Below are 11,766 nucleotides of genomic sequence, written 5' to 3'. Positions count from 1 at the left end.
CAAGTAGTATATATTCCATACTTCTCAATGTGTCCACTCATCAGGGTCATATGGGAGCTAGCAAAAACTGCAAGTGCATTGGACAGACCCCAGACCTGCTGAATCAGTATTTTTAGCAGTAAAACCTAGACATATAATATACTTTAAAATATTTTTATTATTTATGGGTATAGATAGTTTGCCACATGTTTGCCTGGTCCCTCAGGAACCTCTGGAAAAGCTGCTAGTATAGTGTTGTTGTTTTTTGTTGTTGTTTTTTTTTTTTTTCCAAGACAGAGTTTCTCTGTGTATCCCTGGCTATTCTGGAACTTGCACTGTAGACCAGGCTGTCGTCCTTGAATTTATAGATCCACCTGCCTCTGCCTCCCCAGTGCTGGGATTAATGGCATAGGCCACAACTGCCTGGCTGAAGCCAGTGCTCTTAACCACTGAGCTGTCTCTTCAAGCCCTGTTACACATTTTAGACCCTGTCTACCTTCATATATTTACAACTTTCATAGTAAATGTCTAACGCAGTTAATACATATTTTAAGATGTGGAATTTAATATCTTCCAGAACATTTTATTTAATTCATTTCATCCTTACCAACTAAAATTTTACTAGAATTGAGAATTATTCTGGAAGTTATACACTAATATTTGTTCTAAACTTTAACCTATTTTTTTAAAGATTTGCCCCTAAATAATAGAATCATAGCCCACGTGGCTTTAGATTAATTAATTGAGCCAATTGTCTGTGTGTAAATATATATATATATATCTTTATATAGGAATGAACATACAGTTTTTTTCTGCTCTGTGGTATTGATGCATAGTAATACTATTTGGTTTTCCTTTCTGAAACTGTATAAGTTTCCTATGTTACTTGTTCTAAAGACTACTCCTTATCTAAGTCATCTTTGTTCTTGAACTATGCTGACTTTATGGATCCATAGTGCTAGATTCCAAGGAAAGGGGTTTTAAATATCCTTAATGTGGTAGCAGAAATTTGCAGCTTTTTTCCTTGTAATCTTGGTAGAAATACAATGTTATTTTGGTAGACCCAATGAACTTAATTGCTGGCTAATTTTACAGTTGATAAGTGTGACTGAGTGAGTGTCTTAGAGAATAGTAGAAAGGACCCTTTCAGACAAGGTTGTTGAAGAATAACATTAGATGACACATGTGCATGACAGGTACTTGCCTGACATTGCTATCACTACAGTAGTTTATTAGGCTCACAGTCTAGAGCCAGATACTAGTCTTGGATTATAGTATGGTAGAGGATTTCACATGGTAAGATAGCTGTGAGCCAGAGAGAACACTCTTTATAATGGTCACTCCATTACTCTATAAAGCAGTTTTATGACCCAGTCACTTTTCTAAGTCCTACCTTTTTCTATTATTATCTAGAACAAAAGCCAACAAGAATGTAGACTGAAGTAAAGCACAATGCTTAACTTTTATCATTGTTTGCTCTTCCAACAAAAACACTACAAACTTGCAAATAGTTATACTTCACAATATATGAATTTGAGAAAGGCATTTGTTAATCACAGCTACACTGAGTAAGTTTTAGTTTTTCCTTTGCACTAAATAACACTTTGCCATTCCCAGGGTATCTTGTCTTTCAAAGCAACACTGCTGTAAAGGAAACTTGGGATTTTCTTTCTTTTTTCTTTTTCTTTTTCTTTTCTTTTAACTTCTCTTTTCAGCTGAGTCTTTTCATTTGAATAGTACTTTACCTTTTGGATAACAGACTTACATTCACTTCTCACTCAGTTCTCAAAGCAACTCCTACAGATTGTTTTGTGACTTCCACATGTGTGTACACATGCGCGCGCGCACACACACAAACACAGACATAAATCTAAAACAAATATGTTATATAGGATGACAGAAAAAGCTCATAGTGAGGCCGATAGTCATGCTGCTACTCCAAACCTTATTATATTATTCATGGAAAAACAGAGGCTTAAATTATTTCTCTGGAATGCCAAGCTTAAATTAAACATACAGTTTTGTATATTTATATGATTGTACTAAATTTGTAGGATGATAAAAGGATGGTACTAATAAAGATCAGAAATTTGGGGTTCTTAGTCCTGTCCATAACTGGCCATTTATCTGGAGAACTAGGTGTGTGGCTCTCTGCATAGGTACTAGGGACCATGCACACAGGCTCACATAGTTGTGTTTGTAGAGTGACCCTGTGAGTCTTTACCATTTCCCACAACATTTAGTTACAGTCCAACAGAAGAAACTGAGAAAGTAAGCTATTTTTGGTGTCTTCCTCCAGCATTCTCAGATTTCTCCCTCTTTGCAGAGATGTTGGCAATGTGGTGGAAGCCATGTACGGAGACCTCCCTCCTCCAGTCATGCTGATTGGGCATAGCATGGGTGGTGCCATTGCAGTGCACACAGCAGCAGCTAACCTGGTGCCAAGCCTCTTGGGCCTTTGCATGATTGATGTCGTAGAAGGTAAGCTTTCTTAGTGCTGATCAAACCAGATTCAGTCATTTGTAGGAGGCCTCCCTGGTATGGTATTACCTTGACCTTAATTTATTCTCAATTTCATTCATCTTGAAGTGTGCCCCTATGTCTTTGTATCTTTATAAAATTATACAATCAGCTAGAGAAAGTACCCAAGGAGCTGAAGGGGTTGAGCTGCTTGTGGACGTTGTACATCGTGGTGCGCACTAGGCTCCGCACCACGATGTACAACGTCCACAAGCAGTACAGAGAAAGAAAACCCTGTCTCCAAAAACCAAAAAAAAAAAAAAAAAATTGCTGAGACTCATATTGGGAGCTGGCTTGTATTAATTCTTGCAATGTTATTAAATTGCATCTTTACTTTTACCCAAGTATCACTGAATTTTGCTGTTACCAGGAGCAAAGATATAGAGTTGACTCAGTTTGACAGTTTTGCCCCTGTGACAAAATATCTGCGATAAGCAATTTAAAGGAGGAAAGGTTTTTGGCCCAGAGTGTCAGGTTTTGGTCTGTGGTTAGTGGGTCCCTTGCTTTTAGGATGTGGAGAGGCAGCATTTCATACAAGAGGGAGGGAGACTGCACTCCCAAGGCTTGCCCCAAGTTACTGCTTCCTCTAAGTAGGTCCTGCCTCCAAACTGCCTGCTCAGTATGCACTCATCATGGATTCATCTATCGGTGAAGTTAGTATCTTCATTATTTAACCACCTCTCAATAGTATGGACAGCTGGTGACCAAGCCATCCATACATGAACCTTTTGGGAAGGAGTCTTCCTGTACAAGTAATGGCATTCTGTCATTGTGACTGTGAAGAGTAATATGAGTATTGCTCACATGATGATACAGGCGTAGGCAAGGGTGAGTGGGACTCCAGAAGCACAGGAAGTAATCTGAAAAGTTAACCACTGGAACTCCACGGCGGCCTCCAGAACAGGAAAGAATCCATGAAAGCTAGATCATAGTGGAGATTAATATCTAATATATAAATATATTAATATCCAGTATGTAAAAATATACACTGTATACATAAATGCTGTATGTATAAATATATGTGTATACACACACATACACACACACATATATATATCTTTAATGTATATGTAAAATTCAACACCAGAAGGTGATATCATTTAGTCAATGAAAAAAAATTAGTTCTCAAAAGAAGAAAAACAAATTGCCAATAAAGAATAGAAAAAGTATTTCATATCCTTAATCATCATGGAGATGCAAATTAAAACTGTTTATGAGATTTCAAGCACCTTCGTCAGGATTCCTGTCATCAATAAGACAAATGATTACGTGGTGGTAAGGATATGAGGAAAGAGGGCCTCTTATAATTGCTGACTGGAATGTAGCCACACTGGCGAGCAGTATGGAGATTTCTCAAAAATTGGAACTACCATATGACCCAGCTCTACCTGTTTTGGTAGAAGTCAGAATACCAGAGAAACACCCATTGTAAAGCTGCTATGTTCTCAATAGCCAGGGAATGGAACTAGCCTGGATGTCCCGTATAGGTGCAATAGATAAAATGTGATACATATGCAGCCATAAAGAAAAAGAGAAATCATGACATATGCAGGAAAACAGATGAAACTACAAATCACTATGTGTCTTAGAGATTTATTGCTATGTAGAGACACCATGACCATGCAACTCTTATAAAGGAAAACATTTAATCGGGGCTAGCTTACAGTTTCAGAGGTTCAGTCTATTATCATCATGGTGGGAGCTTGGTGGTGTGCAGGCAGACATGGTGCTGGAGGAGCTGAGAGTTCTACATCTCTATCTGAAGGTAGCCAAGGAGGAGACACTCTACTCTCTTCTGTGCTGGGCGGAGCTTGAGCATTAGGAGCCCTCAAAGCCCACCCCCACAGTGACACACTTCCTCCAATTAGGAGGAACCTCAGAGAAATATCCCATGTTCTCTTTCATGTGTGGAAAGTAAATTTAAAATTTTGTGTGTGTGTGTGTGTGTGTGTGTGTGTGTGTGTGTGTGAGAGAGAGAGAGAGAGAGAGAGAGAGAGAGAGAAGGGGGGAGGGAGAGGAAGCTGTAAAAGATCATCACAAGAGGAGGACAATATCTTAAGGTGGTGAGAGAGGGTGATGGGTTATATATGATAGGAGAACAAAAGAGGGGACTTAACTGGGGGAGAAAGAGAGCCAGCTGGAGCGGGGCGTGAAAGGAGTTGTCAGGGAAGGGAGTGTGAGCGCCCAGCAACAAAGTATGGCAGACATGATGGAGCCAGGATTTTGTGTACTAACCTAAAAAGGGAAAATATGTATTTAGTACAATTTGCAAAGCAAGAAAACAAAAAAGTTTATTGATATGTTTAAATTTTTTGTTTCAGGTACAGCCATGGATGCACTTAATAGCATGCAGAATTTCTTGCGTGGTCGGCCTAAAACCTTCAAGTCTTTGGAGAATGCTATTGAATGGAGGTAACCCACAAACCTAAGACTTAATTTTAAATGTTATATTATAACCTGCCCCGCCTCTCTTTTCCTTCCTTCCTTCCTTCCTTCCTTCCTTCCTTCCTCCCTCCCTCCCTCCCTCCTTCCCTTTCTCCCTCTACTTTTTAGTCAGCTCAGGTACTAAGATAAACAGGTGAGTCTCCCTTTCTGTGATAGTATGTAAGGAAATATTTCAAAGCAGAGTATTTTTTAAATGTTTCATACTTGCTGCAGTCCTCTGTAAAGTGCGCCTCTCTAATACATCATCTCCAAGGCCACCTGCTGTGCAGCGGGGTCTGCCCTGCAGCTGAGGACTTAGACCGGTGGTCTGCAAGGCCGCCGCCTCCTCTGAAGCTCCCTGGTTCTACATTCACTCTCTGTGTTTCACAGGAAATGATAAAGAAATGGCAGATGGAGTTTCTGTTCTAGAATGAACAGGGCAGGTAGAGATTCCTCTCTCTAGAATTATTTGTGTTTATGATAAAAACCTTGAGTAAATAGTTTATTATAAAAATTGCTGATAGAATTACCCATGGCTTCTGTTAAAGACTGTCAATCATGAATATATTCATTAGTCCAACTAATAATTTTATAAGTCTGTATAAAGTTTTCTTCATGCTGAAGCACATGGTGACTACAGCTTTTCGTTAGATCCTATGCAATCCACACTATTACTCCTTCCTTCTAGTGTGCTGCTGAGATGAGTACAGAGTAACCTCTCCTTTCTTATTTTCCTTTACTAGTGTGAAGAGTGGCCAGATTCGAAACCTAGAGTCTGCCCGTGTATCCATGGTCGGCCAAGTCAAACAGTAGGTCTTTTATCTCTTTGCCCGGTTAGAGATAAGAGATAGGACAGAATTAGATTGCTCCTTTATTTCTACACTTGCTCTGCCACGCTGGTAAATGCTTTCATTCTTTTAGAGAAAAGTCCAGGTGAGTTCTGTTAGGCTAGCCAATTTTGTTTTGTTTTTATAAATCCTAAAGCCTGATAGTGTCCAGTGAGTAAACATTTAAACTAAGTACCTACTCTAGTGTCCCTGGGTTAGCAGCTCTGTTGTCACTGAGCCAGACTCGGTAGCTAGGACATTGAGGTAGAAAATTCTGCAGAACTAGAGTAGAAACTGAATTCAAAGGCTGAGCTAAAGTTCCTTAACCTAATTGATCTTTGTTGTGGAGTTACATGAGTCCTTTGTGTGACCACAGATGAATGTTAATTGAGAATCCATGGTCCCCTAGAGCAGGCAGGAGTTCAGGAGTTAGATGAAATGCTGGTGGCATGGTAGGGTGCTTGCTCTGACAGGGACCGTGCGCACATTCAGTCTTGTTGGTAAGATCCTGAATTTCTGGAAACGACATCTTAGTGTTATTCAAGGAACCCTGCTGTGGCCAGTGCCCATTTTGAGTGCTTTAGCCCGTGGCAGGTCTTGTGTAGTCTGTGTGCCTGTTTATTTCCCCTAGGCATGAATGTCTTGAAGCAAACGCTATCCAAACCTGATTACTTTTGCAAGAATTCATTTTGCTCTGGGAGACAAGATTAAGCATAAGAATAATGACATTATCATACCTAAAATCCAGAATCTTAATAGCATTAATTAGTTAATATAAATAGTAATATTTCTGATTGTCTCAAATTTTGGTAAGTTTTTGATTTACAGATAATAGTTGTATGGATGCATGAGTACAGTATAATAAATATTTCAACATCATGTATATTTTATCATGATTAGTTCAGGATAATTAGCATATTTATCACCTTATGCTCTTTTCATGGTAAAATCACTCAAAAATCTTCTTTTCTGGCCTTTTTGAAATATGTTCTACATTATTGTTAGCTTTAGTTGTCTTGTTATTTAGTTCATAAGTTAAAAGTGAAAATCAAAATAAGGGATAGATAGATAGATAAAGGAGCAGTCCGCAGGTGAGCCTAAGTGTCTGCACCTGCATGCTCTGCTCTCTCACTCTCCTCTCCTCTGCCCCATTGCCATGGAGAATTCCCACTATCTAGATTCATCAAGAAAATCCTTCCACTGTAATCAATGTTGACTTATGACTGAGGAAGTGGAATTCAGAAAAGTAAATGACTTTTGGGAGACCACACAGCTAGTAGCGATAGAACTGAGGTCTAGACTGTGATGTGTTTGACTTAATGCCTGTGGTGTACATTTTATGCTTACAAAAGGTAATTTTAGTAATAATATCAGGGGGAGAGAATGCAAAAGTTTGGTGCGGTATGAGATTGCCCACTTTCAGTGCCTGATGTTTTGAAGTCTGGTGCATATGAATGGTGGTAAAGCATTTCGTGAGGAAGCTGCATAGGTTATGTGCAGTGCTTTTATGTTTGTTTTTTATGATTATGTTCAGTGATTTTAAATTTAATTTCAAGTCCTATTTCTCTTCACACAATACTTAGTTGTTGTGGTGGGAAGGACATGTCCATCCTACGGTGCAGATGTGGAGGTCATGGGACAACTTAGGGTGCCTTTCTCCTTCTACCATTATGTGTGTTCCCGGGGTGGGTTGCAGGTTGTCAGGCATCTGGGCAGGTGCACTTCCACGTTGTGCCACCTGTCGGTCTCATGTGAGTGTGTATATGGCGGCTGTGGCCCTGCAGCCTAACCACACCTTTTAATGATAGTAACACTGCCCTGAGCTTTCTTATCCCTGGGCTTTGGGTTTCAAAGGACACAGTGTTTTCTTAAAATGATTTTTAAAGCACATTTGTTCTTTATACTTACTGTGAAACTTGACACCTCGAGTTTCGTAAGACTGTTAGCCTATGACTAGCACTGTAGACACACCTTACCCTGTTTTAGTGCTAGACTTTTGTTTGTTTGTTTGTTTTGGTGTTTTTTGGGGGTTTGGGGGGGTTGTTTTTGTTTTTGTTTTGTTCGAGACAGGGTTTCTCTGTATAGCCCTGGCTGTCCTGGAACTCACTTTGTAGACCAGGCTGGCCTCAAACTCAGAAATCCGCCTGCCTCTGCCTCCCAAGTGCTGGGATTAAAGGCGTGCACCACCAACACCTGGCTAACTTTTGATTATAAAAGGCCATAAGAATATCTAAGATAGTTTGGTAAGACATTCATGAAAGTTTTTTTTCAATCCAGGTGTGAAGGAATTACAAGTCCAGAAGGTTCCAAATCCATAGTGGAAGGAATCATAGAGGAGGAAGAAGAAGATGAGGAAGGAAGTGAGTCAGTTAACAAGAGGAAAAAGGAAGACGACATGGAAGTGAGTGACGGTCTCATCCTAGGAAGGATGCGGGGAGAAGGGGAAGCCGAGATAGCATTGTTATTTTTGTCCAGTTGGATAGGTTAGTGGGCTGAGGCACCACGAGAGAGCATTGTGTGGAGGGCAGGAATGCAGTGCTCAGCAGCTAGAGTGAGAAACTTACTCTGTGTCCCCTCAGACTTCCTCCCAGGCTCTTCTCACTCCTGTAGCTTTGTTCCTCTGCTTTCTCTTAGGGGAAAAAAAAACTCATTTGTATCTGTATCCTATGGCTGCCCAGCTCTTACTGCCTCTCAAGACTTGTCTCTTGGAATAAGCTTTCTGACCTCAGGGTCTATCAGTCCATCTACATTGTATACTTACAAAGATATGGCGCAGTGTACCACTTCTGAAAGTTTCTTATATCAAGTCCTAATAATTAAACCATATTTAAAGATGCTATGGACGCCTGACTGTCAGTGATGCCTCCTGTTGCCTTCGAATTTAATAGAAATCATTACCCAAGCAAACAAATTATGTTATTTCATGTCTGTGTAAGTAGGGATTCTGGTGGAGCACTGTTTGAGGTGGGTAGTACTGCATTGTGAGGTGTTAGTGACTTCCTAGGGCATATGGTAACTCCTTTTTTTGTTTGTTTTTGTTTGTGTTTGTTTATTTTTCGAGACAGGGTTCCTCTGTGTAGCCCTGGCTGTCCTGGAACTCACTCTGTAGACCAGGCTGGCCTCAAACTCAGAAATCCACCTGCCTCTGCCTCCCGAGTGCTGGGATTAAAGGCGTGCGCCACCACTGCCCAACCTATGGTAACTTCTTAATGCCAGGTAATATTGGTGTTACCACATAATCCCTTGCCTTTGGGGATGCTGCTGTTAGCAAGAAGAGTGTAACTTTTTAAAGTATTTTTTATTTAATGAGGATCTTTCATCCATTCTTAAGATCATTGATCAGAATATTTCATACTTCTTTAGAATTTGCAAATATATAAATAATGCCTTATGTTTTGGGGCCCCAAAACACCCTGTAAGGTGAAGGGAGATTTTTCTCTCATTGCGACGTAGTAGCATCTTAATCTTCTCTCATTGCGACGTAGTAGCATCTTAATTCAGAAATTGGACTTGGGAGTCTGAGGCAGAGGGATCACAAATTCAAGGCCTGCCTGGAGTACAAAATAAGTTTGGAGGTTGGGTGACTTAGTAACACCTGTCTTAAAAATTACAAGAACAAGGAAAGCAGGGCCAGGCATGTCAGTCAGTGGGAGGCACTCAAAACCACCCCTCACCCCACCCCAATGATGAATATATAGATTTTTCTATGGAACTTTTTCCACTGTGGAGAGCTGAGAAAATGAGGCTTCTGGTTTCTCCATCTAGTTCTCATAGTGCTGCCTGTCTCTGACTGTAGCAGTCTGGGTGCTGTGAAGTGGCATCTCACTGAGGGAGGTTCTGGTTCAGTTTTTAAGATTAGAGTGTTACTCTTTAATCCAAGCTGGCCTCACTGGACAGCTCTCCCGTCTCAGCTCCAGAGTGTTTGTACTCCAAGCAGATGCAGCCACAGCAAGCTCATGTTCCATGTTGCCTATTGCTGTGGGCATCGTTTCATTCTCAGTGCCTCGACATTCTCTGCACGTGCTGTAGTTGTTTACCTCGGCCCTGAAAGAGGCCCGTGCCCCACCAATACTCTTGATACTCTTAGCAGAGGGCATTTGACTGTGTACTCGGTGTCCACTTCTAGGACTCCGTTTCCCTTGTCTGTCTTTAATGACACTATAACCTTTCTTGGTTTTATGGTTCATAAGGCCTCAACGTGCTAAACCTGTGCCACTGAACTGTATTCTCTTAGTAAGAAACTATTTTTTAAAGATTTATTTATTTATTTTATTTGAGTACACAGTATCTATCTTTAGACACACCAGAAGAGAGCATCAGATCCCATTACAGATGACCCTGAGCTACCATGTGGTTGCTGGGAATTGAACTCAGGACCTCTGGAAGAGCAGTCAGTGCTCTTAACCTCTGAGCCATCTCTCTAGCCCCCTTTTTTCCCCCAGAAACTTTTAATTACTACAGATTACACTGTTTTGAAGTAAAAAAAATGAGTACTTTTCTTTCGCAAAGTTGGTTGGCTATTCAGAATTATATGTAATCTTAGACAATTTTAGAATCATTAAAATATCATCAAAAAGCACCATTTAGACTTGGATTCCACTGACTGTGGGTCACTTTGGGTGATGTGGACATTTTAGTCACCCACTGATCTTGAGCAGACGGCGTCGACTTGTCCACATCTAGATTTCCTGTTGCGGTTGATGCATCACCCTGTCATTATTTAAGTTGTATCTGCCCTAGTTCCATGACTGAGGCAAGTATGGGCTCACTTAGTAGTCTACCTACATTTTTGTTTGGTTTTGTTTTTTGTTTTTGTTTTTCAAGACAGGGTTTCTCTGTGTAGCCCTGGCTGTTCTGGAACCTGCTTTGTAGACCAGGCTGGCCTTGAACTCTGATCTGACTGCCTCTGCCTCCCGAGTGCTGGGATTAAAGGTGTGCGCCACCACAGCCCAGCTATTTGATAGCACACTGTGTACCATTTACCACCCAGTTGTCAGGAGAAAACAGATGTAGACACATTTGTCATGTCACTTTTTTAGAATGACTGTTCCTGGTCATCGTCATCAACTCAAAAATGAGAAAACAGCCCTGTACTCTCAGCTGAGCTTGTTCTCTTGAAGATGTCTACCACATTTCTCTGATAGTGATCCTAGCTTGGAGGAAAGTCTGCTTTTTCTTTCACTTAGGTTGGTTTTTTTTTTTTTGTTTGTTTGTTTGTTTTTTGGAGGGGGGGTCTTTTATGGTTCATAAGACCTCAATGTGCTAAACCTGTACCACTGAACTGTATTCTCTAAGTAAGAAACTTTTTTTTTAAAGATTTATTTATTTATTTATTTATTTATTTTATGTGAGTACACTGTATCTGTCTTCAGACACACCAGAAGTTGTTTTACTACATTGTGGTCTTTGTATGGCTCTTTACTGATCTGTCCTTTTTACTCTCTGAAAGGAAAGTTCCATCTTGGCTCAATAATTATTTGCTTCCTAAATTTACCAGAAGTTACCAGTGGTTATGTCAGACCTTGTTTGTAGTACTGGCCATTTGGGAGGTTGAGGCAGGAGACTTATGAGAACCAGAGGAAAGCAAATGGGAATGAAAAAGAAAGCTTAAGGTTATCCAAAAGTTGACATTAGAGCAGCGGGCAGTGCTGTGAGAAGGGTTCAATGCACACTGAGTATCTGGGTTATAGTGGGTTCTCACCAGTGCTGGCTCCCCTTCTTCACCCCAGACCTGGTCTCTGTCCTGCTCCCCAGGGCTCGCCCTCAGGCTCACCTTGCTTTCATTCCTACAGACCAAGAAGGATCACCCATACACCTGGAGAATTGAGTTGGCAAAAACAGAAAAATACTGGGATGGCTGGTTCCGGGGCTTATCCAATCTCTTTCTTAGCTGTCCTATTCCTAAACTGCTGCTCTTGGCGGGTAAGTTGTGTGTGTGTGTGTGTGTGTGTGTGTGTGTGTGTGCGTGTGTGTGTGCGCGCGTGTGCATGTGTGTGTGCGTGTGTGTGCGTGTGTG

The 11,766-nt window shown here is 40.8% G+C and overlaps 1 protein-coding gene across 1 annotated transcript in view; it reads left to right on the top strand.

The window, feature by feature from the left end:
- Ppme1 (protein phosphatase methylesterase 1) overlaps window positions 1–11,766 on the top strand; it is a 51,337-nt gene that overhangs the window by 29,934 nt on the left and 9,637 nt on the right. Inside the window, exons 6-10 of the mRNA XM_021219202.1 lie at window positions 2,306–2,460; window positions 4,821–4,911; window positions 5,667–5,732; window positions 8,028–8,151; window positions 11,543–11,672. Of these exons, the coding sequence (XP_021074861.1) occupies window positions 2,306–2,460; window positions 4,821–4,911; window positions 5,667–5,732; window positions 8,028–8,151; window positions 11,543–11,672 (566 nt within the window). The remainder of the gene's footprint in view (window positions 1–2,305; window positions 2,461–4,820; window positions 4,912–5,666; window positions 5,733–8,027; window positions 8,152–11,542; window positions 11,673–11,766) is intronic.

This window comes from Mus pahari, chromosome 1 (genome assembly GCF_900095145.1).
Source record: "Mus pahari chromosome 1, PAHARI_EIJ_v1.1, whole genome shotgun sequence".
Lineage (NCBI taxonomy): Eukaryota > Metazoa > Chordata > Mammalia > Rodentia > Muridae > Mus > Mus pahari.
Note: the sequence above shows the minus strand (reverse complement) of the source record. Positions and strands in the feature narration are given on the sequence as shown.